Raw genomic sequence first — 26,166 nt, 5'->3', positions numbered from 1 at the left:
GACTGGTATTGGGGTGGGGGATTGGGGACCCCTTGCTTTAGAGAGTAATAAGAGCAGATGTCTGTTGCATGGCAGGCCATGTTCTAAGCATTTTACATATTCCATACAACACGTAGGAATTCACTGGGTCCTCACCTTGCAACAATCCTAATGAGGTAGGTGTTATCATGATCCCCATCTCACAGAAGAGGAAATTGATAGGCACAGAGGGGTCGAGTGACCATCCATAAGGTCACACAGCTTATAAGTGCTGAGCCAGGATTCAAAGTCTGACACACTGGTGTTCCTGACCACCACACTCTGCTGCCCCTCATGCTTCCCTGAGAAGGTGACACTCTGGCTGAGACCTGAGTGATGAACAGCAGTCAGGCAACAGTAGAGGAGGGAGATGGATGAAAGGCCAGGCAGAGGGGGATGGATGAAAGGTCACCTGAAGGTCATACAAGGAGTTAAAATAAATATTTAGTCACACAGAGTGTGAAAGATCCGTCCAGCTGGGAATAGTCCTCCTTCGTTTCTTTTCTTTTGGACCTTGGCTGAAAAGGGCAGTGCAGGGATGAGGCGAGGTCTGGGGGAGGTGGTTTGAGCTCTGTGGTCATTTTCTCTGGGTAAGAGGCAGACCTTGGTGCCAGGATGTGAGGGCTTCTAAAGGCCCTGGCAACAGCTACCAGGGCTCCTGGGAAAGTCCACAGGCATCCAGGACCCTGCAGCCTTGGCAGCCCCTCAATCCCCTCTTGGCCTTGTTTCCCAAAGGACCCAACATCAACCAGGCAGAAGAACCTAAAGCACGACCTAGCAAACAGCTGGCAAACTATTTTTAAAATCCAATTTAAAGTTGTATATGTATAAGCTCCAGTGGATTTCTCTGGGGAATTCTATCTTTCAAGTGGAAAATTTTTTTTTTAAGTCAAATAAGGTAATCTCTATTTTGATTCCCATCAAACCCCAGTGTGGGGCCCTGCAGCAAACGGTTAAGTGCTAATCCACTTTAAGCACAAGCAAGTCAGAGCTTGGGAGTCAGCGAGCCTCCAGGATCCAGAGAGAAAGGTCAGGACTGCTGATATTTATCATGTTAACACTGTTAGTGTGCGTTTGACTCTGTCCAGCACAGGAAAAGAAAGAAAAGACATGAATTTTGGCTGCTGGAGTGGAGGAAAGCCAGGCTTCCGGGATCTGCCCATAAGCTGTGCAGCTCCTTAAACCTTAGATTCCCCCTAGCTCTCTTCCAAAAAAATAAATACATAAATAGAGGAACCAAAAGAGACAAGAGGGAGAGAGCAGGGTTCTGAGGCAGGAAATGGAGCAGAGACAGTGAGAGGCAGGGCAGAGGGATGGGGAGGCATCAGGCCCAGCACTCCACAGCCTGCTAGGCTAAGCTCAGCCATGGCCTTTTTTGTGATTCTGCAGCTGCCAAGCTTAGGCCTCAGGCGCCGATGGAGCGATAAAGCATCTTGTGCCAGGGCCAGCAGCACAGTGTACCCTGCAAGGTCGGCAGCTCTTTGCTTCTCCCAACAAACACCTTTTTCTGCATTCAGCAACCCAGATTCATTTGTCTGGGCTTTTCATCTTTCTAAGATCTAAAGTTACAACTTGGACAGATAGATCTAGAGAAGGATTTCTCCTACATTTTCTCCCCTACAGTGCACTTTGCAAATGTCATTGCTCCTACCTCACAGTTTCTGTCTAAACACAAACAAAACACAAACTTTAGGATAATCTAAAAGGACCCTTGGCTACCTGGGGGGTCAGATCTGCTGTGGCTACCCTTTCCCCCACTCTGCCCCCACCAGTCATGTTCCGCAGGCAAGGTATTGAGACATTGGAAGGAGAGAGCAATGCTGGACAGACATCCTGGGGTGGAGAGGGGAGGGTCCCAGAGTGAAGAGAGAGAACTAGAAGGAAGCTCCTGACAGAAACGCTTTGTAATTTGCCTACCGTGAAGGGGTCCACAGAGGTTACAGGAGGCTGCTTTCAGTAAAAAAGGCAGTTCCACTGGGAGGGGAGTAGGCCAGGGAGCCCTACCTGCCCCTTCTGTCTGCAGTCATGATGTATGTGATCATAGTTTCACCAGAAAGTTCATGTTCAAGTCTAACCATTTAAAAAGTCATTCTTGGCTGAGCGCGGTGGCTCATGCCTGTAATCCCGACAGTTTGGAAGGCTCAGGCAGGCGAATTGCTTGAGCCCAGGCGTTCAAGACCAGCCAAGGCAACATGGCGAGACCCCCGTCTCTACAGAAAAATACAAAAATTAGCTGGGCGTGGTGGCACACACCTGTAGTCTCAGCTACTTGGAAGACTGAAGTGGGAGGATCGCTTGAGCCCAGGTCAAGGCTGTGATTATGCCACTGCACTCCAGCCTGGGTGACAGAGTGAAACTCTGTCTCTAAATAAATAAATAAAAATTTAAAAATATATGGCAGTGGTCATAAACTGCTTATAACTGCATGCAACAATATGGATAAATCTAGCAGATACGATGTTGATAAAAAAGCCAGACACAAAAAAATATACTATTTTTGGTCCATTTTTTAAAATTATAAAAACAGCAAAAACTAATCTATTAATTAGATTAGTTTAACTAATCTGATCTTCCTGGAGAAGCAGATAAAAAGTGTAGGCTGGGCACAGTGGCTCACGCCTGTAATCCTAGCACTTTGGGAGGCTGAGGTGGGTGGATCACCTGCGGCCAAAACTAGCCTGGCCAACGTGGTAAAACCTCGTCTCTACTAAAAATACAAAAATTAGCCAGGCATGGTGGTGGGCGCCCGTGATCCCAGCTATGTGGGAGGCTGAAGCAGGAAAATTATTTGAACCCAGGAGGTGGAGGTTGTGGTGAGCCAAGGTCACACCACTACACTCCAGCCTGGTTGACAGAGTGAGACTCCGTCTCAAAAAAAAAAAAGAAGGGGGGTGGTAAAAGAGTTCAAAGAGAGCTCTGGGGTGCTGCCATGCTTGGTTTCTTCTCCATCTGGATGCTAGTTGTATGAGGTGTGCTAGTTTGTGGAAATTCTGTGACCTATATACTTCCCAATATGTACCTTTTCCTGCATGGATGCTGTATATCAATAAGAAAAAATTAAGGATGAAAAAGCCATCATGCATGGTATCTAGCTTATTGAAGGAGACAGTGAGATAATTTTAGTTCAGCATGGCAAATGCTGTAACAGGGAAATACATGATGTGTGTTATTAGCAACACAGAAAAGGAGGAACAAGTATCTCAGGCTCAGAGATGCGATAGGGTCATGGGGGCCTCCTGAAGAGACACTAGAGCAAAACAGGAGCTGAACCTCATCCTCAGAGGCTGAATACACTGCTTGAAAAAGAAGATGAGTATGGTTTCAGGCACGTTGATGGAGGGAAAGATAAGATGTTAGAGGCACTCACCCCTGAGGGCCTTGTTTGGTCCTTGAAGTAGGAAGAGGAGATTGGCCACAAAGATCAGAGTGGAAGTGAGAGAGGAGAAGTGAAGCATCTAAATGATATTCTAATCATTTAGAATAATTGATGAATGAGAGCCAGAGCCCACCAAGGAGAAGTTTAAGGAAAAAAACTGACGGTTGGCATGAAGGTGTAAATCGTGAATTTGGAGGAATTTGGAGTGGAGTTATTCTTATTGGCTGAGTGGCCTTTTTCAGGAACAGAAGCAGAAAATCCAGAGGTGGGGTTTTAGTGGGCAGATGTGGCAAGAGCAGGAGAATTGGCACTGGTGAGAAGTGGCCTAAAAAACCAGCCATGGTGTCCAGCCGGGAGCACAGAACAGTCATCTGTGACCCCACTCCCTCCTGGTTTTCCTCTCCCGGCTCTGATCACTCCTTCTCAGCCTTACTGCCGGGTTCCTCTTCTTCCACCCAACCCTTAAGGGTAAGGTGATCTCTAGGGTCCCACTCATTTGGTCTACACAATTTCCTTATATTGAGTTTCAACTGCCACTTTCTCTGATTTTGCTGTGTCTTCAAAAGCAAACTGCTCCACGTCTCATCTACGTCGTCCATCTTCAACCCAGAATTCTTGGAGCACTAGATCCATAGATCTGCTCAATGTGTTCACATGCAGCATGTTCCTCAACTCATCATTTTCTTTTTTTCTTTTTATTTATTTATTATTATTATTATTATTATTTTTTTTTTTTTTTGAGACGGAGTCTCGCTCTGTCGCCCAGGCTGAAGTGCAGTGGCGCTATCTGGGCTCACTGCAAGCTCCGCTCCTGGGTTCATGCCATTCTCCTGCCTCAGCCTCCTGAGTAGCTGGGACTACAGGCGCCCGCCACCATGCTTGGCTAATTTTTTTTGTATTTTCAGTAGAGACGGAGTTTCACCGTGTTAGCCACGTTGATCTCGATCTCCTGACCTCGTGATCTGCCCACCTCGGCCTTCCAAAGTGCTGGGATTACAGGTGTGAGCCACCGCACCCAGCCAAAAATACGCTTTTTAAAATTAGACTTACATTCACCTAGTATAGAAAATTCAAATAATATAGAAAAGTGCCAAATAAAAAGCAAAATTTACCCTCTCCCTCCAGTCCCCAGTGCCACTCTCCAAATGCTACCACCACTTGTTTTGAATCCTTCCTGAAAAGTCTACATATACCTGTATATCTCTTTTTTAATCTAACACAAATGAGATCATATTACCTTGCATATTGTTTTCTGGCATAACATATTTAGAAGAACTTTCCCTATCAGCATATATACTCCTACCTCCTATTTCAGTGATTGCATACTTTTCCATTACATGGATATATTTAACCAGTCTCCTGCTGATGGATGTCTAAGTGCTTTCCAGTTTTTTGTTATTACAATGTTTCAGTGAACATCCTTGCACATGATTTTGGCATAATTTTGCCAGCACAATTACCACTAGGCAAATTCCTAGTGGTAGAATTGCTGAGTTAACCAGTACCTGCACTCAAAATGTTGACAGACATTGCTAAATTACCCTCCCGAAGACCTGAATCTATTTGTACACTCCCAGCAACAATGTACGAGGGTGTCTATTCTCCATAATCTTTTTTTTTTTTTTTTTTTTTTTTTTTTTGAGACGGAGTCTCACGCTGTTGCCCAGGCTGGAGTGCAGTGGCGCGATCTCGGCTCACTGCAAGCTCCGCCTCCCGGGTTCACGCCATTCTCCTGCCTCAGCCTCCTGAGTAGCTGGGACTACAGGCGCCCGCCACCGCGCCCGGCTAATTTTTTGTATTTTTAGTAGAGACGGGGTTTCACTGTGGTCTCGATCTCCTGACCTTGTGATCCGCCCGCCTCGGCCTCCCAAAGTGCTGGGATTACAGGCTTGAGCCACCGCGCCCGGCCTCCATAATCTTGTAAATACTGGGCATTACACAATTTTTATTGTTTTCTAATATGATGAAAAATGGAAACTCATTCTGCTTTACATTTCTTTGACTATGAGCGAGGTTGAATATCTTTTCACATACTTATTGACTATTTGTATTTCTTGTAATCTGTTCACATCCTCTGCCTGTACGGTGGTTACTTTATGAGTCCAGGTGTCTGAACCATTGTCTATTGACCTAGGGAAGTTAATAGAGTGATAGAACTCCATGAATTTCACCTTTTCCCAAGTAGGAGCCTCAGTCAATCAAAGAAGATTGAACAGCCCTAAAATGTTCAAGTAAGGGACTGCTCGCTCCTGATGCTTTCTGTCCATTGGTGCTTAGCTGACCACCTGACTGCTAGAAACTCCTTGATCATCCAGAGCTTTCAAGTCGGAGCAGTCGGCCGGGCGCGGTGGCTCACATCTGTAAAACCAGCACTTTGGGAGGCTGAAGCAGGCGGACCACGAGGTCCGGAGATCGAGATCATCCTGGCTAACACGGTGAAACCCCGTCTCTACTAAATATACAAAAAATTGGCCAGGCGTGATGGCACGTGCCTGTAGTCCCAGCTACGCAGGAGGCTGAGGCAGAAGAATGGCGTGAACCTTGAAGGCGGAGCTTGCAGTGAGCCGAGATCGCACCACTGCACTCCAGCCTGGGCGACAGAGCGAGACTCTGTCTCAAAAAAAAAAAAAAAAACTTAGAGCAGTCACCATCTTCTCCCTTCTCCCATTTGGTGCATAACATCAGGAACAGGTGGCAAGGGAACTGACCAGGCCCAGAGCCATTTGTCTCTTTGGGAAATAACTGCAGCGGCACAAATCAATAAGCTTTGACCCAGTACTTCTACTCTGACCTATTATTCTACTTTGGGAAATCTTTCCTAAAGAAAGAATTCCAAATATAAAAAAAACTTCTATGCACAAGAAGTTCATTTACAGTGTTAAGTAATGGAAAACTAACTTCAAACAGCCTGTATGTACAACACTCAGGAATTGCTCAGAAAATCCTTTGAATTTATTATCATGGAGTGCTTAATGATTACAAATATAAAGACAGGGTGATGACAGAAAAATGCTAATAATACAATGATTTAACATTTGATGAAACTAATACATTTACACTATTTACATACAAATATATTTAAATTATACATTTTAAAAACCCAAAAGGGATGTTAACAGCAGTTTTGCTAAAGAACTGGCAGTATAGGTCTTTTTCTCTTATTTTTCCAAACATAAAAAGACAATTTTTGTAATTGAGATATAATTCACATACCATAAAACTCACCTTTTTGATGTATGTCAGTGATGTTTAGTATATTCATAGTGTTTTGTAACCATTACCACTATGTAATTCCAGAACATCTTTATCTCCCCAAAAAGAAACTCCATACTCATTAGCAGTTACTCTCCATTCCCTTCTTCCACCAGCCCCTGGCCACCACAAATCTACTTTTTGTTTCTATGGATTTGATTTTCCTATACTGGCTTTTTTTTTTTTTTTTTTTTTTTTGAAACAGGGTCTCACTCTGTCGACCAGGCTGGAGTGCTGTGGCACAATCACAGCTCACTGCAGCCTCAACCTCCCAGGCTCAGGTGATCCTCCCACCTCAGCCTCCCTAGTAGCTGGGACTACAGGCGTGTGCCAACCACGTCTGGCTAATTTGTGTATTTTTTGTAGAGATGGGGTTTCACCATGTTGCCCAGGCTGGACTCAAACTCCTGAGCTCAAGTGATCCTTCTATCTTGGCCTCCCAAAGTTCTGGGATGACAAGATGAGCTACTGCACCCAGCCTAGACATTTCATATACGTGGAACTACACATTGTAAGGTTTTTGTCACTGATTTTTTTCACTTAGCATAATGTCTTCAAGATCCATCTATGTTGGCCGGGCATGGTGGCTCATGCCTATAATCCCAGCACTTTGGGAGGCAAGGCGGTCAGGAGTTCGAGACCGGTCTGGTGAAACTCCATATCTACTAAAAATATAAAAAACTAGCCAGGCATGATGGCAGGCACCTGTAATCCCAGCTACTTGGGAGGCTGAGGCAGGAGAATTGCTTGAACCCGGGAGGAGGAGTTTTGCAGTGAGCCAAGTTCATGCCACTGCACTCCAGCCTGGGTGACAGAGGGAGACTCTGTCTCAGAAAAAAAAGAAAAAGAAAAAGAAAAAAGATTCATCCATGTTGTGGCATGTATCAGTACTTTATTCCTTTTTATGGCCAAATAATATTCCATTATATGGATATACCACATCATATTTATCCACTCATCAGCTGATGTACATTTGGTTGCTTCTACCTTTTGACTACAATGAAAAGTTGCTATGAACATTTGTGTACAAGTTTTTGTGTAAACATGTGTTGCAGCTCTCTTGAGTATATACCTAGGAGTGGGCTTGCTGGGTCATATAGTAACTATGTTTAACTTTTTGAGAAACTACAGAACTGTTTTCCAATGTGGCTGCACCAGTTTACATTCCCACCACCAGTGTACATGTGTTCCAATTTCTCCACATCCTTGTTAACACTTGTTAGATTCAGGATTTGTCATCATTTTCTCTCATTCTGTGGGCTGTCTTTTCGCTTTCTTGATAGTGTCCGTTAACACCAAAGAAGTTTTTAATTTTGATGAGGTCCAATTTAGCTCATCTTTCTTTGGCTGCTTATGTTTTTGGTGTCATTTCTAAGAAACCAAGATCGTGGGCCGGGTGCAGTAGCTCACGCCTGTAATCTTAGCACTTTGGGAGGCCAAGGCGGGCCAATCACCTGAAGTTAGGAGTTCAAGACCTGTCTGGCCAACACGGCGAAATCCCATCTAAATTAGCCTGGCATAGTGGTAGGATCCAGCTACTCGGGAGGCTGAGGCAGGAGAATCACTTGAACCCAGGAGGCAGAGGTTGTAGTGAGCCAAGATTGCACCACTGCACTCTGGCCTAGGTGACAGAGTGAGACTCCATCTCAAAAAAAAAATCATGGCGCTGGGCGTGGTGGCTCATGCCTGTAATTCCAGCACTTTGGGAGGCTGAGGCAGGCGGATCACAAGGTCAGGAGATCGAGACCATCCTGGCTAACACAGTGAAAACCCATCTCTACTAAAAATACAAAAAATTAGCCAGGTGTAGTGGTGGGCTCCTGTAGTCCCAGCTGCTCGGGAGGCTGAGGCAGGAGAATGGCGTGAACCCGGGAGGCGGAACTTGCAGTGAGCCGAGATGGCGCCACTGCATTCTAGCCTGGGCAAGAGTGCGAGACTCTGTCTCAAAAAAAATAAATAAATAAATAGAAAGAAATCACTGGCCGGGCGCGGTGGCTCAAGCCTGTAATCCCAGCACTTTGGGAGGCCAAGACGGGTGGATCACGAGGTCTGGAGATCGAGACTATCCTGGCTAACACAGTGAAACCCCGTCTCTACTAAAAAATACAAAAAACTAGCCGGGCGAGGTGGCGGGCGCCTGTAGTCCCAGCTACTCGGGAGGCTGAGGCAGGAGAATGGCGGGAACCCGGGAGGCGGAGCTTGCAGTGAGCTGAGATCCGGCCACTGCACTTCAGCCTGGGCTACAGAGCGAGACTCCGTCTCAAAAAAAAAAAAAAAAAAAGAAATCACGGCAGGAGGCCAAGGGGAGAGGGTTAGAGCCTGGCAGTGCCAGTGTTGGTGGCAGCAATAGGTCTGGCATGGGCAGGATTCCAGGGAGAGTGCAGAGTCTGTACACGCCAGGCCATGCCCACAAGGGCTACCCATCAGGTAAGTTATGACAGGTAGTTCTCAAGGCCCAGCCAGACTGCAGACACCATGAGTGTAGTCCAATCTCCAAGTAAGATTCTCAAACTAAAGGAATGCCTAGGACAGTATTGCCCCTGGATATAGAGTATCTCAGGACACCGAAGCTTAGGCTGGGACTGTGACAGTATCCATGATATGTGTGGGGGTGGGGGTGTCCATTGTGTATATTTTGCTTATTTAAAAAACAAAAAGTTCAGTGGTCCATCAGGTGACAAATGACTTCAGAAGAATCAACACAATGAAGCATGGGTTGGCTGTCCTTCTTTTCACAGAGGGCTCTGCAGTGGTGATGGCACCTCTGAGGCAGGTTATCTGGTATTTGGGAGCTTCCCCATAGAAGGTGTGCCATGGAAAATGCTTGCTTTGGCCAGGCATGATGGCTCATGCCTGTAGTCCCAGCACTTTGGGAGGCTGACGTAGGCAGATCGCCTGAGCTCCGTTGTTCGAGACCAACCTGAGCAATATGGTGAAACCCTCTATCTACAAAAAAAGATATACAAATTAGCCAGGTATGGTGGCATGTGCCTGTAGTTCTAGCTACCCGGGAAGCTGAGGTAGGAGGATTGCTTGAGCCCAGGAGGTTGCAGTGAGCCAAGATTACAACACTACATAGAGAGAGAGACCATGTCTAAAAAAAAAAAAAGAAAAGCCTTCTTTCCTTGCACTGGGGAGCTCACTAGGCTGAACCACTGCCGCCTGGCTGCTGTAGCTTCTTTATTCACCACACTCCACACCCTAGAGATAACTCACATTTGCTGCTCATCTTTTTTGGTTAACTTGCAGAAATTATTCTTACAAATTTTTACAATTTCAAATAACATGAGTTAGTACAGGAAAAGTATAAATCCCACCCACAGAGATACTCTGTGGCATGCAGATTCCCAGAATTTATTCTATGAACCAAAAAAATATACACTTGTGGCCAGGCATGGTGGCTCATGCCTGTAATCCCAGCACTTTGTGAGGCTGAGGCGGGCAGATCACTTGAGATCAGAAGTTCGAGACCAGCCTGGCTAACACAGTGAAACCCCGTCTCTACTAAAAATCCAAAAAGGAGAGCAGATGACAGCATTCCCAAGTATCTTCTGCCCCTAGAGTAAAGGTGAAGATCCATACAGACACACAGTCATGGCACCACCTCCTCTTTAGGTCTGATTAATTTGCTAGAGTGGGCCAGGCACGGTGGCTCATGCCTGTAATCCCAGCACTTTGGGAGGTGGAGGTGGGCAGATCACCTGAGGTCAGGAATTTGAGACCAGCCTGGCCAACGTGGCAAAACCCGGTCTCTACTAAAAATATAAAAATTAGCTGGGCATGGTGGCAGGCGCCTATAATCCCAGCTACTCATAGGCTGAGGCAGCAGAATCACTTGAACTTGGGAGTGGAGGCTGCAGTGAGCTGAGATTGCACCACTTCACTCCAGCCTGGGTGGAAGAGCGAAACTCTGTCTCAAAAAAAAAAAATTTTTTTTTTTTTGCTAGAGTGGCTCACATTACTGTGGTTCACATCACTTTCCTGTCAGCCTCCAGCTGTTCAGCTCTCCAGAAGCTCTCTGAACCCAGTTCTCCTGGGTTTTTATGGAAGCTTCACGACCTTAGCATTCCTTGTCCCAGGGTATAGGGTAGGACCATCTCTGGAATGAGGGTGTTATGGCCCACCATCGGAAAGGCAGGGCAAGATTAAAGTCCTGCCTTGGGGCCGGTGAAAGAGAGACAGGAAAGAGTCAGAGAGATTCTGTTTCCTGAGGCCTGTTCCTAACACTCCCAACATTGTAACAAAAGACTGTATAACAAGAGCTATGGGAGTTAGGAGCCAGGAACCATGGATAAAAACATATATAGATTCACACATATATTAACATCACATCTATCAAAAAGGTTGAGCATTTTTTTCATATGTTTATTGCAATTTGCATTTTCTCCTTGGTGAGCTACCTACTTACTTTATGTTGTGTATATTTTCCCACAGTAAAAGAGAAGGAAATGATTTACAGCTCTACATAGTATCCTAGAGAGATGGTCATGAAAATTGTAAGAAAAAAAAAAAATCCATGTTTCTCTGAATAGTAAGATGCGTGCATGTGTGCGTTCACAGAAAAAGGAATAGGAGGATATAAACCAAATTGTTAATACTAATGACCTCAGGGAGTATGCAGTATTTATTGTTTGGCTATAAGAAGGGGCATGAATTTAGAGGTCAGACCAGGCTCAAGTCCCTAGCTCCATTACTGATTTGATGTGTGACATGGACGAATAACCTGCCACTTTCTTCATCTGTAAAACAGGAAGAGAAATAGAGCTGTTGTGAGGAGTAGATATTAAACAGTGCCTGTCACAATAAATTGTAGCTATTGTCATCATATTATAATTTCCTTCAGTGTCTTCTTCACTGTACCGTATCTATTCTTCCATTTAGGACTTCTTTATTGGGACTGTAAATTTAAGTATCAAAAGAGAAAAACATAGAAATAAAAACAAAATACAAAAAGCCTAATAATGAGGGGGTTCACATAGGACTTGTTTCTGATCCCACTAGAACTAGCTTGCCTCTGAGGCCATCTAAGCTTTGCCTCTAAAGGACTGGCACAAATTTGAAGACATGTGACCTACATTTCTTTCTTCTTGGCCTGTCTTCACACAGAAGGTGCTCTTAAGACACATAGCCTAGGAGCCTCCTTCTCAACATCTCCACAGCTTCCCTTGCTCTTTGCTATCCCTACTGTCACCTTCCTCTTTTCTTCTGCCACATGAACAGCTTCTTGCACTGCAAATGTTTTCTGGAACTCTCTCCCTGACTGACAGGCTGATAAGGAGTTATTTTATTTGCTGTTTGAGTTACAAATACCATTTTTATCCAGTCTCAACTTTGCCTTTTTTGTAGGGCTACTGTTACATTAATGTTCTCTGGCTTGATAAATCTGAAGCCTTTAGGCAGTGATTAGATTTTTCCTATGTGCTTTACAACACTTCACATTCAACAAATTCATTAATGATAAACAGGAAATAAACCAATAATTTCTCCTGGTTTAGTTCACCCTTAGGACACTCATCTATGAAATCAGAAATCTTATTCCTGTCAGAACAGGATGGCGATGTGCTTTCCTCTTAACAAAGAAGTCTTAATTTTATTAATTACAATGCTTACAACTAAAACAAAGCAGGACCTCTTTCCATCGATTTCACATGATCGCCAGAGTCTCTTATTTCTCTGCTTCTTTCTGCCATCTTTTTTTTGTTTGTTTGGTTGGTTGGTTGTTTTTTAGACGAGTCTCGCTCTGTCACCCAGGCTGGAGTGCAGTGGAGCGATCTTGGCTCACTGCAAGCTCCGCCTCCCGGGTTCACATCATTCTCCTGCCTCAGCCTCCTGATTAGCTGGGACTACAGGTGCCCACCACCATGCCCGGCTAATTTTTTGTATTTTCAGTAGAGATGGGGTTTCACTGTGTTAGCCAGGATGGTCTCGATCTCCTGACCTCGTGATCTGCCCGCCTCGGCCTCCCAAAGTGCTGCGATTACAGGCATGAGCCACCGCACCCGATACCCTTCTGCCATCTTTATATTCATTCACCTTTCATTTCCTTCCCTTCCTTTCTTGTTTCTCCCTCTTGAACATTTCTAAGCACCTTGTGTGTGCCAGGCATTCAGTAACAAAGCTTGAGCAAAACAGCCTACCTTCTCATTATCATGGAACTTACAAGCCTAACTGGGAATTGGAGACATTCATCAAATAATCACCAAATCTATAATTTTAAACTGTACTTAGTGCCATGAAAGAAAACACTTTGTGACAAATCTGTGTAGACGAAGGCTTCATCCAGGAAGTGGTAGCTGAGCTCAAGTGAGAAGGGTGGGGAGTTAGCCAGGCATCTCCCGACATTTAGAGCGCCGAGTGGGCAGAGACCAGGATTGTCATAGCATTTGCTCCTGGGTCTGACTCACAGATGTGCTCGTAAATATTTGTGGAAGGGAGGAAGGGACAATATGAATAATATAAAATGAATGAAAATGTGTCCTGCTTTGTTTTGATAGTATGCAATTAATAAAATTAACTGCTACTAACTAAAAAAAAAAAAAAAATCTAAAGTAGAAGACAGAAAGGGGAGTGTGGCACAAGACCAGGTTGCAGAAGTAGCAGCCAAATCACACCGGGGCCTTGAGTCCGTAGAGATTTCAGTCTGTATCCCAACAACAATTGAAAGCCACTGAAAAGTAAATCACAGGAAATAGAGCTAATATTTTTACAGCTTACATTAAAACAAATTATGTACTAGATACTGTGCTAGACTCTACTTGCACTATTTCAATCCTTGAAACAATCCTATGATGTACTATTAATATTCCAATTTTACAGAATGAGGATACTGAGGCATAGAGAGGTCGTGACTCCAAACCCCTACTCTTACTGTATTACACCTACACACTATTCACAAGTGAGAGAAGTAGGTAAGCAACTATGTACAGCTGGTTCTCATCTCCTTGGCAGGCCTAGCCCCACTGTGGAGTTGGTAGCACAGGGGTATCAGGATTTATTGACTTTACACCCCTTGCTCTGACTCCCTAATAAAATAACCTTCTAATTATACTCTGGCTTCCCATATAGATTTTTCTGCTGGGAAATAATGCACTGACCAGCCTACACACGCATTTTGTTCCAGTTGACAATTTTATTGCTCATTGTAAGTTAATTGGCATTCTGCTTAAAAAAAGATAACAAACAAAAAAATTTAGTAGTCTTACACAGTTGCTTTCCCATGAAGGGTTAGCTTGAAAAGTAAAAAGCAACGAATAAAAATATCATGATCTATTGTCTCTTTTGTGGTCGAACCTTTTCTTGCTGGCTGCTTTGAGCGACCGTGGATGTGGTCACTGAGTATGGTGATAAGCCCTTTCTTTACCTTCTTTGTCGGTGTTCCCAGCACAGCTCAAGTGCTTCCTTTGTTTCCCGCTGAGCCTTTAGAAAATCCCACCTTTCCTCCCTCACCGGCGGAGAGGATTGTTCTAGGGAATGCACCTCGTTCTACTGCCTCCAGCAGTAGGCAGCTGGAGACTGTTACTAGGGGTCTCCTTCACCTCCCCAGCGTAAAGTGCATCCCATGCTAGGCGCAGGCCGTTCTCTGAGAACCTCATTAAACCCGGCGTTCTTGTCACGCGCTGCGCTCAGGGCCACCTGGCCACCGGGCCACCAGCCCCTGACCAGACTTGCACTGAGGCCCAGCCCCAGAACAAGCTGCGGAGACCCCCGCCCCCAAGGCGGGCTCCCTCCAAACGGGACTCCCTACTCCTTGCTGGCTCAATTTTTGTTTCGCTCTTTTTCCCTGTCTATAATTCCTTTATTGGGCAAAACTGGGACAAACGCAGGTGGACATTTTAAAGTGAAAGCTTAATGAAACAGCCCATTCCACGCCGTCGAGAGTTGTACTTAAGCACATTCAAGGGAACTAATAGCCCCCACCCACCAAAAAAGAAATGTTCGTTCCATATTCTCCTGAACAGAGGATTGAAACATCGATTTTTTTCCCCCTTCAAAGGCACAGTTAGGCCACGGGGCAAGGACGGCCTTGGGAGCGGCTTCCTTTCTCTCTGGGGAGAAAGGCTGGAGCGCTGCCTCCACTTTAAGTCCACGAAGGGCGAGGGGCGAGGGTCCCTCAGAAAGTTGAGCGCAGGGGAGCGAGGAGGAGGGCGATGGTTTAAATCGATGGCAGCACCCTCATTAATCTGCTTTCTGGCCATCTTCAGCAGAGCCATTCACCAAGAAATGACTAGAAGGTGGGCCGGCGCTCCTCAGATTTCCCGGGGCCGGCAGCAAGCCGGGCGGGGACGCCGAAGGAAGACCGTGAGGAGCCCTCGCTGGCCAGCCAAGATGGCCACCTTCACATGGCCGACCGCCACCGGCTCCCTGCCACCCGGCATCTAGAGGCGGGGCGGCCAGAAAGACCCCAGCCAAAGCACAAAACCTCCGCGATTCCCGCCGCCTCCGCTGGGGGACGCGACCTCCGGGAAAGCTATCCCGGCCAACGGTCGGAAGGGAGGTGCCATGTCACAGCACAGGGGAGCGGGTCCGGCAAGCCCCAGTCGCTTTTTCTCCCACATCAAACAAGGAAGAGCAAAACCCCCCGTCTCCTCGCGTCTGCATTTTTCCCCTAGCTCTAGCGGCTCAATATAACCAAACGGTCTCTGGAGGGCCGGGTTGCGTCGGTCCCTCCCGCGGCCGCGCAGTGTGGTTCAGCCCGGGCTCCGCGGGGCGCGCTGCCCTTCCTCCCCCGACCCCCGCGCAAGTGGTGCATTGGCGCGCGGCGCCGAGAGGCGGGGCCCGAGCCGGGCGCGCGCGGGCGGTGCTCTATAAATACCGGGCCGCGCCGCCCGCCGCTTCGTTCGCTCCGCGCCGCCCGCCTGCTCCGAGTAGGACGCTGTCCGCAGCTTGCGCATTTCGCAGCCGCTGCCGCCTCGCCGCTGCTCCCTCGCAACGCCACTTCCACTCACCGACACCAACATGAACGGACAGCTCAACGGCTTCCATGAGGCGTTCATCGAGGAGGGCACGTTCCTCTTCACCTCAGAGTCGGTGGGGGAAGGCCACCCAGGTGAGGGGACGGCCTGAAGCGAAGCGTGGGGCGGGGCGGAAGGCAGAGCCGAGGTCCGGCCGGCGGCGGGTCCCGCGCGGGTTGTCCTCGTCCGCCCGGTGGTGGGAAGAGCGGCGACCGCGCGCTTTTCTCGTGGCGCCGCCAGGGCCTGGCGCGTGGCCGCCGCTCCTCTTCCCCCTCCCTTTCCTCTTTTCCCCTTCCCACTCCTCCCCTTCCATTCGGTCGCGCGCCTCGGCATGCGGAAGGTTCCAGAAAACGAGAAGGGCGGGGGCTGTGGTCGCTAACGTGTTCTAGCCGGGAAGGGAGGGCACTGTTAACCCCTCCAGGTCCTGCCGTCTGACAAACCTGGAGTGGGCGACCCGAGCCGCCCCGCGTGCTCGCGTCCGGCCCTCGGGAGCGCGCGCCCCGCATTGCAGCGGCGACCACGTGTTTGCCGCATGTGGTATCTGGGCGAGGGGGAGCCGTGGGCCTCCCCGGCCCTCCTGGCCCTCGGTTTGAGGGGTGGGGGGCCCATGCCTCGCGACGTCGTCTGGCTCCACTACCTCAGTGGTTAGGTCTTGACCACACACTGGAGAATACGCACATGCCCTTCGGCGGATATGGCCTTGCCTTCAAGGTGATGGCCTCTGACTAAATATAGCGCATGTGGAAGAAGGCAGTCCTTATTTGGACCCCTTGTGAAAAGGATGGGAAGTATGAATTAGGAGCTGCCATTGCTTTGGGTTCCCTTTTAAATTCTTCGGTGCTGCCGTTAGGCAGGGTTTTACTTCAGACTTTGTCCGCTTAACCGCCATTATGGGGATCAATTGGCACGTGAAGGAGGAGTAAAGCTATTTCCAGGAACTGAAAATCTAAGCCTGAGCACATCGGCTAGTAAAGATGTTTATTTGGCTACTAAATTAGGCTGTTTCTACCCTTAGAATGACCGCAGTAGCTATCTGGTGGCTTTAGGGTCTGGTCAGTTTACTGTGCCCATGATGAAATCCCGTTAAGTAACTTAGTGATATGAGAGGACAAACCCAGGATCTAGATGAGTGCTGAAGGTTAGCTGTTACACCAGTTAGTAGTAGACTGAAGTCTTAAGCCTGCAGTCTGGCTTCCACATTATGTTTGGATTCTGTTTTGGGTGGTTATAGAAAATTGAGAAAAACGAACTTGAATTGGGGGATTTTTTTTTTTTCTTCCTCCTAAACAGTAGATGATAAAGCAGGGAGAAGTTGGACATGGATACGTTTGAGCATTTTCTAGAATTGTAGAACATACGTTTGAGGATTTTCTACACTGTTGAGCTTTTGTTTCCTGCCTCCTAATAACAAAATCAGATAATTGCCATTTTAGTCACAAAATGCCTTTTCTTTAATTGTTTAATTGAATTCTCTTGGTGCTCCTTAAGATTAGGGAAACTGGCCTGTGGCCTCAGTTCTACTAGAACCCCAGGTGCACAGGGGTTTGGTACAGTTTTGGAAGTGAATATGATATAGGGCAAATTCTGTTCTTTAAAGGAGATAAGACTAACAGTTCACTTTTCTGGTGGTTGGTTAGATTTATAATGCAAACTTTCAATTTTAGGGGTAAAGTGCATATACAATGAATTAAGATGTATTAAGCATGTTTCTTTAAAACCTCCAAAGATTTTACAGGGAGGGAGCTTGCATATATAGATAAATTTGTTTAAAGTTAAAGAAATTGAGCCAGGAATTTCTCTTTTCCAGATAAGATTTGTGACCAGATCAGTGATGCTGTCCTTGATGCCCACCTTCAACAGGATCCTGATGCCAAAGTAGCTTGTGGTAGGTTCAGAATGGGTTTATCAACTGGTGGAAAGATAGTATAAAAATTATTTTTATAGAAGTGATGCTTGAGTTGAATGTCTCTTTATTAGAAACTGTTGCTAAAACTGGAATGATCCTTCTTGCTGGGGAAATTACATCCAGAGCTGCTGTTGACTACCAGAAAGTGGTTCGTGAAGCTGTTAAACACATTGGATACGATGATTCTTCCAAAGGTGTGTTTTAATAATTTTGCTCATTTTTTTCTAGGTAATAGCTAGTGAGGTTTGAAGAAACTCCAGTTCTTGCTAATCCTAAACTCAAGTTGTATTTTACTATACACTAAGCCCTATTCTGTTCATTCTCTAAAACGTCTAATGGTTTAGCTATCTGATTTCTTCAGCAGTGTTAAGAATTCCAGATAATTGCTATAAACGGGAGGTATTTCTAGGACCTAAACAAGATGTGTTTTTTGCTTATAGGGTTCGACTACAAGACTTGTAATGTGCTGGTAGCCTTGGAGCAACAGTCACCAGATATTGCTCAAGGTGTTCATCTTGACAGAAATGAAGAAGATATTGGTGCTGGAGACCAGGTATCTTGGTGTAGAGGCTGTTTTAATCTCTTCTAACGTCAAATTCTGGAGCTCGATCACATTGGTGACTTTTCCTTCTTTAGGGCCTAATGTTTGGCTATGCCACTGATGAAACTGAGGAGTGTATGCCTTTAACCATTGTCTTGGCACACAAGCTAAATGCCAAACTGGCAGAACTGCGCCGTAATGGCACTTTGCCTTGGTTACGCCCTGATTCTAAAACTCAAGTAAGTGATGATCATAAAGCTTGGTTGTCTTCATTACATCAGCATAGAAGATTCATAATTTTGATAATAGCTAACTGAAAAAGCATTTGTTTTGCTGTATTGTAACTTCAGGTAGAGAAACAAATGCAAAGCTATTGTTTGGTATACTGTTCTGATGACCTGTGTTGCCTTCAAGGTTACTGTGCAGTATATGCAGGATCGAGGTGCTGTGCTTCCCATCAGAGTCCACACAATTGTTATATCTGTTCAGCATGATGAAGAGGTTTGTCTTGATGAGATGAGGGATGCCCTAAAGGAGAAAGTCATCAAAGCAGTTGTGCCTGCAAAATACCTTGATGAGGATACAATCTACCACCTACAGCCAAGTGGCAGATTTGTTATTGGTGGGCCTCAGGTAATGTCATTTCGTTTCATTTTTCTAGATTTTTGATGGTTACTTAAAATTTTGGCCACTACATTTTTTTCAGGCTTTCTGAAACCTACATGTGAATCATCGGAGGATATTTGCTGAGTGAATTCAGAATAGGCAACCGTATCCACTTGGAAAGCACTAGGCATAAAGTAACTTAAATCCTGTAATTTCAGGGTGATGCTGGTTTGACTGGACGGAAAATCATTGTGGACACTTATGGCGGTTGGGGTGCTCATGGAGGAGGTGCCTTTTCAGGAAAGGATTATACCAAGGTCGACCGTTCAGCTGCTTATGCTGCTCGTTGGGTGGCAAAATCCCTTGTTAAAGGAGGTCTGTGCCGGAGGGTTCTTGTTCAGGTATATACTCTTTATATGACTGCAACGATTAAAAGTCATGTAAGTGGCCGGGCGCGGTGGCTCAAGCCTGTAATCCCAGCACTTTGGGAGGCCGAGACGGGCGGATCACAAGGTCAGGAGATCGAGACCATCCTGGCTAACACGGTGAAACCCCGTCTCTACTAAAAAAATCCAAAAAACTAGCCGGGCGAGGTGGCAGGCACCTGTAGTCCCAGCTACTGGGGAGGCTGAGGCAGGAGAATGGCGTAAACCCAGGAGGCGGAGCTTGCAGTGAGCAGAGATCCGGCCACCGCACTCCAGCCTGGGTGACAGAGCAAGACTCCGTCTCAAAAAAAAAAAAAAAAAAAAAAAAAAAGGTCATGTAAGTGGGAGGGTATTTGGTAGTAATCTACTTAAGTGCTTGTTTTATACCAATGTATTACACAAGTCTGTGGGTCTTTTCAATCACTGATTTTTATGACATTTGAATTCTTTTAGGTCTCTTATGCTATTGGAGTTTCTCATCCATTATCTATCTCCATTTTCCATTATGGTACCTCTCAGAAGAGTGAGAGAGAGCTATTAGAGATTGTGAAGAAGAATTTTGATCTCCGCCCTGGGGTCATTGTCAGGTAAAGATGGTAAAGCCTATTGCTAGTCAAGTATTGAGGGTGTGGGTGTGTGTATGTATACTTAAAGTTGAGGAGGTGAAGGTGTGAAGGAAGACTCCTCAAATGGAAATATATTTTAATTCCTAGAACAGTTTTGAACTGCTGCCTTAGTGAAGACTTAGTTATTAGAGAAATTTAAAATTATGGTGCTCCATGGCTTAGGCTAACCACTCTAGAGAATCTTCCAGATTTGGTATTTGGGAGCTTTGTGCTCTTCTTACCTAAGGGTGTTAAGAAAATAGAGATAAAGTGGGATGCTCAAGGCTTGTTACACTGTAAAAACCATGGTAGGGTGTGGGCAGCGGGACCTTGGTAAGTATTCTTTGATCTCAGATGAGCTTTTTGACAATTGAAATTTCTCAGAATAATGACAAGTTTTCGTATTTGTTGAGCCAGGGACGGAAAAACAACTATAGTTACTAATAAGGACTGTGCAAGGAGTTTGGACACCAGGGAAGTAACACTTTTGCCACAAATTTTTTTCCTAGCATATCCCAGAGAACTCATTTGCCAGAGCTCTTGAAAATGAGTCTTGCTGATTGTTTTGCTTTATTTTAATTTATTGCTACATATTAAGTTACGGACTTGTATATTCCAGGGATCTGGATCTGAAGAAGCCAATTTATCAGAGGACTGCAGCCTATGGCCACTTTGGTAGGGACAGCTTCCCATGGGAAGTGCCCAAAAAGCTTAAATATTGAAAGTGTTAGCCTTTTTTCCCCAGACTTGTTGGCGTAGGCTACAGAGAAGCCTTCAAGCTCTGAGGGAAAGGGCCCTCCTTCCTAAATTTTCCTGTCCTCTTTCAGCTCCTGATCACTTGCAGTCACTCTAGTCAATGACATGAATTTTAGCTTTTGTGGGGGACTGTAAGTTGGGCTTGCTATTCTGTCCCTAGGTGTTTTGTTCACCATTATAATGAATTTAGTGAGCATAGGTGATCCATGTAACTGCCTAGAAACAACACTGTAGTAAATAATGCTTTGAAATTGAATCTTTGTGCCCTATCACCCAACGCTCCAAAGTCATAATTGCATTGACTTTCCCACCAGATGCTGAAAATGTCCTTGTAATGTGCACGTAAAGTACTTGTAGTTCCACTTATAGCCTGTCTGGCAATGCCACAGCCCTGTCAGCATGAATTTGTAATGTCTTGAGCTCTATTATGAATGTGAAGCCTTCCCCTTACCCTCCCTGTAACTTGATCCACTTCTAATTATGTAGCTCTTTTGTCAGGGAGTGTTCCCTATCCAATCAATCTTGCATGTAACGCAAGTTCCCAGTTGGAGCTCTAGCCTGACATCAAAAAAAGGCAGTTACCATTAAACCATCTCCCTGGTGCTTATGCTCTTAATTGCCACCTCTAACAGCACCAAATCAAAATCTCTCCACTTTCAGCTGTCTTTTGGAGGACGTACGTAATAAGGTTTTAATTTAGTAAACCAATCCTATGCATGGTTTCAGCACTAGCCAAACCTCACCAACTCCTAGTTCTAGAAAAACAGGCACTTGGCAGCCTTGTGATGTCATACAGAGAAGTCACAGGGCAGTACCTGAGGGTCTGTAGGTTGCACACTTTGGTACCAGATAACTTTTTTTTTTCTTTATAAGAAAGCCTGAGTACTCCACACTGCACAATAACTCCTCCCAGGGTTTTAACTTTGTTTTATTTTCAAAACCAGGTCCAATGAGCTTTCTGAACAGCTGGTGTAGCTACAGAGAAACCAGCTTCCTTCAGAGAGCAGTGCTTTTGGCGGGGAGGAGGAAATCCCTTCATACTTGAACGTTTTCTAATTGCTTATTTATTGTATTCTGGGGTATGGCGTAAGTACAGAGAAGCCATCACCTCAGATGGCAGCTTTTAAAAGATTTTTTTTTTTCTCTCAACACCATGATTCCTTTAACATGTTTCCAGCATTCCCAGGTAGGCCAAGGTGTCCTACAGAAAAACCTTGGGTTAGACCTACAGGGGGTCTGGCTGGTGTTAACAGAAGGGAGGGCAGAGCTGGTGCGGCTGGCCATGGAGAAAGCTGACTTGGCTGGTGTGGTACAGAGAAGCCAGCTTGTTTACATGCTTATTCCATGACTGCTTGCCCTAAGCAGAAAGTGCCTTTCAGGATCTATTTTTGGAGGTTTATTACGTATGTCTGGTTCTCAATTCCAACAGTTTAATGAAGATCTAAATAAAATGCTAGGTTCTACCTTAACTGTGTCTGTTACTCATTTCTGTTACAGTGCTTTGGGGCCAGGCATGGTAGTACATGCCTGTAATCCCAACACTTCGAAAGGCTGAGGTAGGAGGATCACTTGAACATAGAAGTTGGAAGCTGTAGCGAACCATTATCAAGCCACTGTGCTCTAGCCTGGGTGACAGACTTTGGCTCTTGAAAAATGCTATCATACGAATATGACCTGAGAATACTGTATGTGTATCTCTAACCCTCAATTGCAATCCATAATTAGCCATAATTGAGGAAAATAACCTCAATCCCTAGACCCACTGTAGGCATTTTAAAGGCCTAAGCAAGATTTGGTCCTAGTCTACTTAGGCCAAAATTCTTGTGTCCTTATTGCAGTAGCCATTCAATGCCATTTTTAAGTTTTCAACTAAGATCCAGAGCTTCAAACTACTGAAGGCATAAAACCCACTAAAAGTATTAACCTGGAAGTGGTAATGTCCAAGTCCTGGCAATTTAAGCCTATTAATCTGCATACATTTTTAAATTAGGAGCTTCTTTTTAAGGGTTGTAGTTTCTTTTTTTTTTTTTTTTTTTTGAGACGGAGTCTTGCTCTGTCACCCAGGCTGGAGTGCAGTGGCGCCATCTCAGCTCACTGCAAGCTCCGACCCCCCCGGGTTCACGCCATTCTCCTGCCTCAGCCTCCCGAGTAGCTGGGACTACAGGTGCCTGCCACCTCGCCCGGCTAATTTTCTTGTATTTTTAGTAGAGACGGGGTTTCACCGTGTTAGCCAGGATGGTCTCCATCTCCTGACCTCATGATCCGCCCGTCTCGGCCTCCCAAAGTGCTAGGATTACAGGCTTGAGCCACCGCGCCCGGCCCGGTTGTAGTTTCGTGTTCCCATTTGAGAAGTTCTAAAACACGATTTCTAGTTTATCTTGGAGAGAGACATATGCAGATGAAATTAAAACAAATGCGGGCCGGGCGCGGTGGCTCAAGCCTGTAATCCCAGCACTTTGGGAGGCCGAGACGGGCGGATCACAAGGTCAGGAGATGGAGACCATCCTGGCTGACACGGTGAAACCCTGTCTCTAAAAATACAAAAACCTAGCCGGGCGAGGTGGCGGGCGTCTGTAGTCCCAGCTACTCGGGAGGCTGAGGCAGGAGAATGGCGTGAACCCGGGAGGCGGAGCTTGCAGTGAGCTGAGATCCGGCCACTGCACTCCAGTCTGGGCGACAAAGCGAGACTCTGTCTCAAAAAAAAAAAAAAAAAAAAAAAAAAAATGCTATAAATTTCCAAAGGCTTAAATTTCACTTACGGTGGGTTGTATAGAAAATCCATAGACCACACTGGCCTTGAACCTAGGAGCTACACGCTTGGAATACATTTCTAGCAGCATCTGAATAGTAGTCCAGCTTTTTACTCTGCAAATGTAGAGCCAAGGAATGCTTGCTTATGCCTGTTTGCATGGAGACTTGAAATCGAGTCTGCACTGTGGCTCACACCTGTAATCCCATCACTTTGGGAGGCTAAGGTGGGCAAATCACGAGACAATCCTGGCTAACAGTGAAACCCCATCTCTACTAAAAATACAAAAAATTAGCTGGGCGTGGTGGTGGCTACCTGTAGTCCCAGCTACTCATGGGAGGCTAAGGTAGGAGAATGGCGTGAACCTGAGAGGTGGGGCTTGCAGTGAGCTAAAATCGCACCACCACACTCCAGCCTGGGCAAGAGAGTGAGACTGTCTATTGGAAATCTGGGCATGGTAGCTCACGCCTGTAATCCCCGTGCTTTGGGAGGCTGATGGGGGTGGATCACCTGAGGTCAGACTGGCAAACTGAAGCCCCGTCTCTACCAAAAATACAAAAATTAGCTGGGTGTGGTAGCAGGTGCGTTTAATCACAGCTACTCAGGAGGCTGAGGCAGGAGAATCGCTTGAACCCAGGAGGCAGAGGTTGCAGTGAGCTGAGATGGCACCACTGCACTCCAGCCTAGGCCAGAGCAGGGCTTCTTCTCAAAAAACTTAGAAATCTGTTGGGAAGTAGGGGGAGGGCAAGGTTAAAACCTATGCAGGTATATCACTTAGACTTGTTCCAACTTGAGAACCTGAATTTTGCATGTAATTGAAATGTTCCAGAACAAGTCTGGCAGTTAAAGGAGTTTTTAGATACCAAATATACTGCAGATAACCATATTGGCTACATTTGGGGAATGAGCATGGATAGGTGCCTCTAAGTTGGTAGATAGCATAAGTTTTCAAAAGTAACCGCTTTAAGGTTATGTTCAGTATTTGCTAAGTAAACAAAGATTCCCCAACCTTCAAGGAGCTTGTGGACTAAGGGGATAGTGTCCTGTCCAGCCTAGGGGAAAAGTATCCTAAAGGTAGTTAAGGTGGTGGGTGAACATTAGGCCACAGATAACAGAAGCGAAGGAGGGAAAGCATAACAGCAGGGGATGATAAGGGTGATTATAAATAGTTAAGAATCAAAGCATGAAGTATGACTTAAGGGAATGTCTTTAGGTTGAAAATTCTGTATATAACCTGCCTTTCTAAAAAGTTTCAAAGGGGATGGATACCCATCAGGGGCAAAGATCCAAATCCTGAGGGTAGAATGAGGAGGATGTATACTAAAGTCTTTTGGCTAAAAGGACATTAATAGCCCATTTTTAGAATGGCTACAGTTGCAACCCAACTCTACCCCACTGAACAGACTTTGTTACCAGTATTTACATGACCACTTTTTCTTTCCACCTCACCCTACCCCCAACATTTTCCTTGGAAAAATCGGTCAGAGAGGTGGTATACTAACAGTCTGGGAAAGGCAGCATCCTTGCCCATATTCAGAAAAACACTTTTCCAAGTGTCTTCTGCCAAATAACTCTTGGGACTTTTGTTACCAGTCAAGTAGGTACACTGAGTTTGGCAAACAGAAGGAAAGAGCTGGCCGGGCGCGGTGGCTCACGCCTGTAATCCCAGCACTTTGGAAGGCCGAGGCGGTCGGATCACAAGGTCAGGAGATCGAGACCATGGTGAAACCCCCTCTCTACTAAAAATAGAAAAAAATTAGCCGGGCGCAGTGGTGGGCGCCTGTAGTCCCAGCTACTCGGGAGGCTGAGGCCGGAGAATGGCGTGAACCCGGGAGGCGGAGCTTGCAGTGAGCCGAGATCGCGCCACTGCACTCCAGCCTGGGTGACAGAGCGAGACTCCGTCTCAAAAAAAAAAAAAAAAAAAAAAAAAAAGAGCTAAACTTGCTGGCAAACGACATAGTGCCAAGGTATCTTCTATCGTGTTACTATGAGAAAAGATCTGCAAAAGGATTGAAAATCAGCGTCCCTCCCACGCATTCTTACAAAGTAATCAGGGGACCCTGCACCACAGCCATTGCTTGCCTATACAATACCTTGAATGAATTAGGGATTTTCCACCAAACCCCACTTGGCCTCCTCAGTGGTGGGGGAGGGAGGCAATCTGCTTGACAACTAACATGTCGGCCTTGTCCGGTCTATCCCTAACTAATGCTAATACAAAAGTTGAAAATACAGATATAGGTAGTGATGATACCTGTAATCCCAGCACTTTGGGAGGCCACGGCAGGTGGATAGGTCAGGAGTTTGAGACCAGCCTGGCCAATGTGGGAAACTCCGTCTCTACTAAAAATACCAAAAATTAGTTGGGCGTGGTGGTGGGCACCTGTAGTCCCAGCTACGTGGGAGGCTGAAGTGGGAGAATCGCTTAAACCCAGAAGGTGGAGGCTGCAGTGAGCCAAGATCGTGCCACTGAACTCCAGCCTGAGTGATAGAGTGAAACCCTGTCTTTAAAAAAAATAGATTCAAGAGGTATCCAGGAGGTAAAATTGATGGGACTTGGCAATTATAAGAAATGCAAGGAAAAGGGAAGAGTCAAGGCTGATGACCTAGAGATAACAGCTTGGTTAACGTATAGAGCTGCCATTCAATAATAAAGAATAAGCAAGTCTGAGTTGGGGGTGAATGTAAGTTCTGTTTAGGATGAACTGAGCTTGACAGCTCTGTGGGATATCCAGGTGGAACTTAGACCTATATGTCTAGGGCACAGGAAAGAAACCTAGCATCACTGGAAATCCTGGAGTAGACACAATCATCTGAAGTATGTATAGTGAAAAGGCAGTGGCTTAGGAAAGAACCCTGGGAACACTGTCCAAGGAGGAGTAGGGGAGAGTATGAGAAGAGAAGCCTGCAAAAAGAGATGCAATTATTTACAGAAGTTACTGAGACTGCCAATTTACTACCAGTCCCTCTACAAGTCCATG

The 26,166-nt window shown here is 45.8% G+C and overlaps 2 protein-coding genes across 2 annotated transcripts in view; both read left to right on the top strand.

The window, feature by feature from the left end:
* The window catches only part of VAMP5 (vesicle associated membrane protein 5), a 229,925-nt gene that overhangs the window by 156,521 nt on the left and 47,238 nt on the right, over positions 1-26,166 (top strand). The gene's annotated exons all lie outside the window — the stretch shown is intronic.
* MAT2A (methionine adenosyltransferase 2A) lies at positions 15,450-21,905 on the top strand. Its single transcript, XM_050753085.1, has 9 exons — positions 15,450-15,692; positions 17,405-17,482; positions 17,575-17,697; positions 17,944-18,056; positions 18,140-18,283; positions 18,459-18,677; positions 18,869-19,051; positions 19,529-19,662; positions 20,300-21,905. Exons 1-9 carry the CDS (start codon positions 15,602-15,604, stop codon positions 20,400-20,402), a joined length of 1,188 nt encoding a protein of 395 aa, XP_050609042.1. The 5' UTR covers positions 15,450-15,601; the 3' UTR covers positions 20,403-21,905.

This window comes from Macaca thibetana, chromosome 13, assembly GCF_024542745.1.
Source record: "Macaca thibetana thibetana isolate TM-01 chromosome 13, ASM2454274v1, whole genome shotgun sequence".
NCBI lineage: Eukaryota > Metazoa > Chordata > Mammalia > Primates > Cercopithecidae > Macaca > Macaca thibetana.
The sequence above is the reverse complement of the archived record's forward strand: the minus strand, read 5'-3'. Positions and strand labels throughout refer to the sequence as shown.

What these genes read in the sequence shown, in the direction of transcription:
- MAT2A (XM_050753085.1), top strand. Translation starts at nt 15,602, where the DNA reads ATGAACGGACAGCTCAACGGCTTCCATGAGGCGTTCATCGAGGAGGGC. An exon ending in GCCCTGATTCTAAAACTCAA is followed by an intron (nt 18,284 to 18,458) that starts GTAAGTGATGAT and finishes GTTGCCTTCAAG; the next exon opens with GTTACTGTGCAGTATATGCA. An exon ending in TTGTTATTGGTGGGCCTCAG is followed by an intron (nt 18,678 to 18,868) that starts GTAATGTCATTT and finishes CTGTAATTTCAG; the next exon opens with GGTGATGCTGGTTTGACTGG.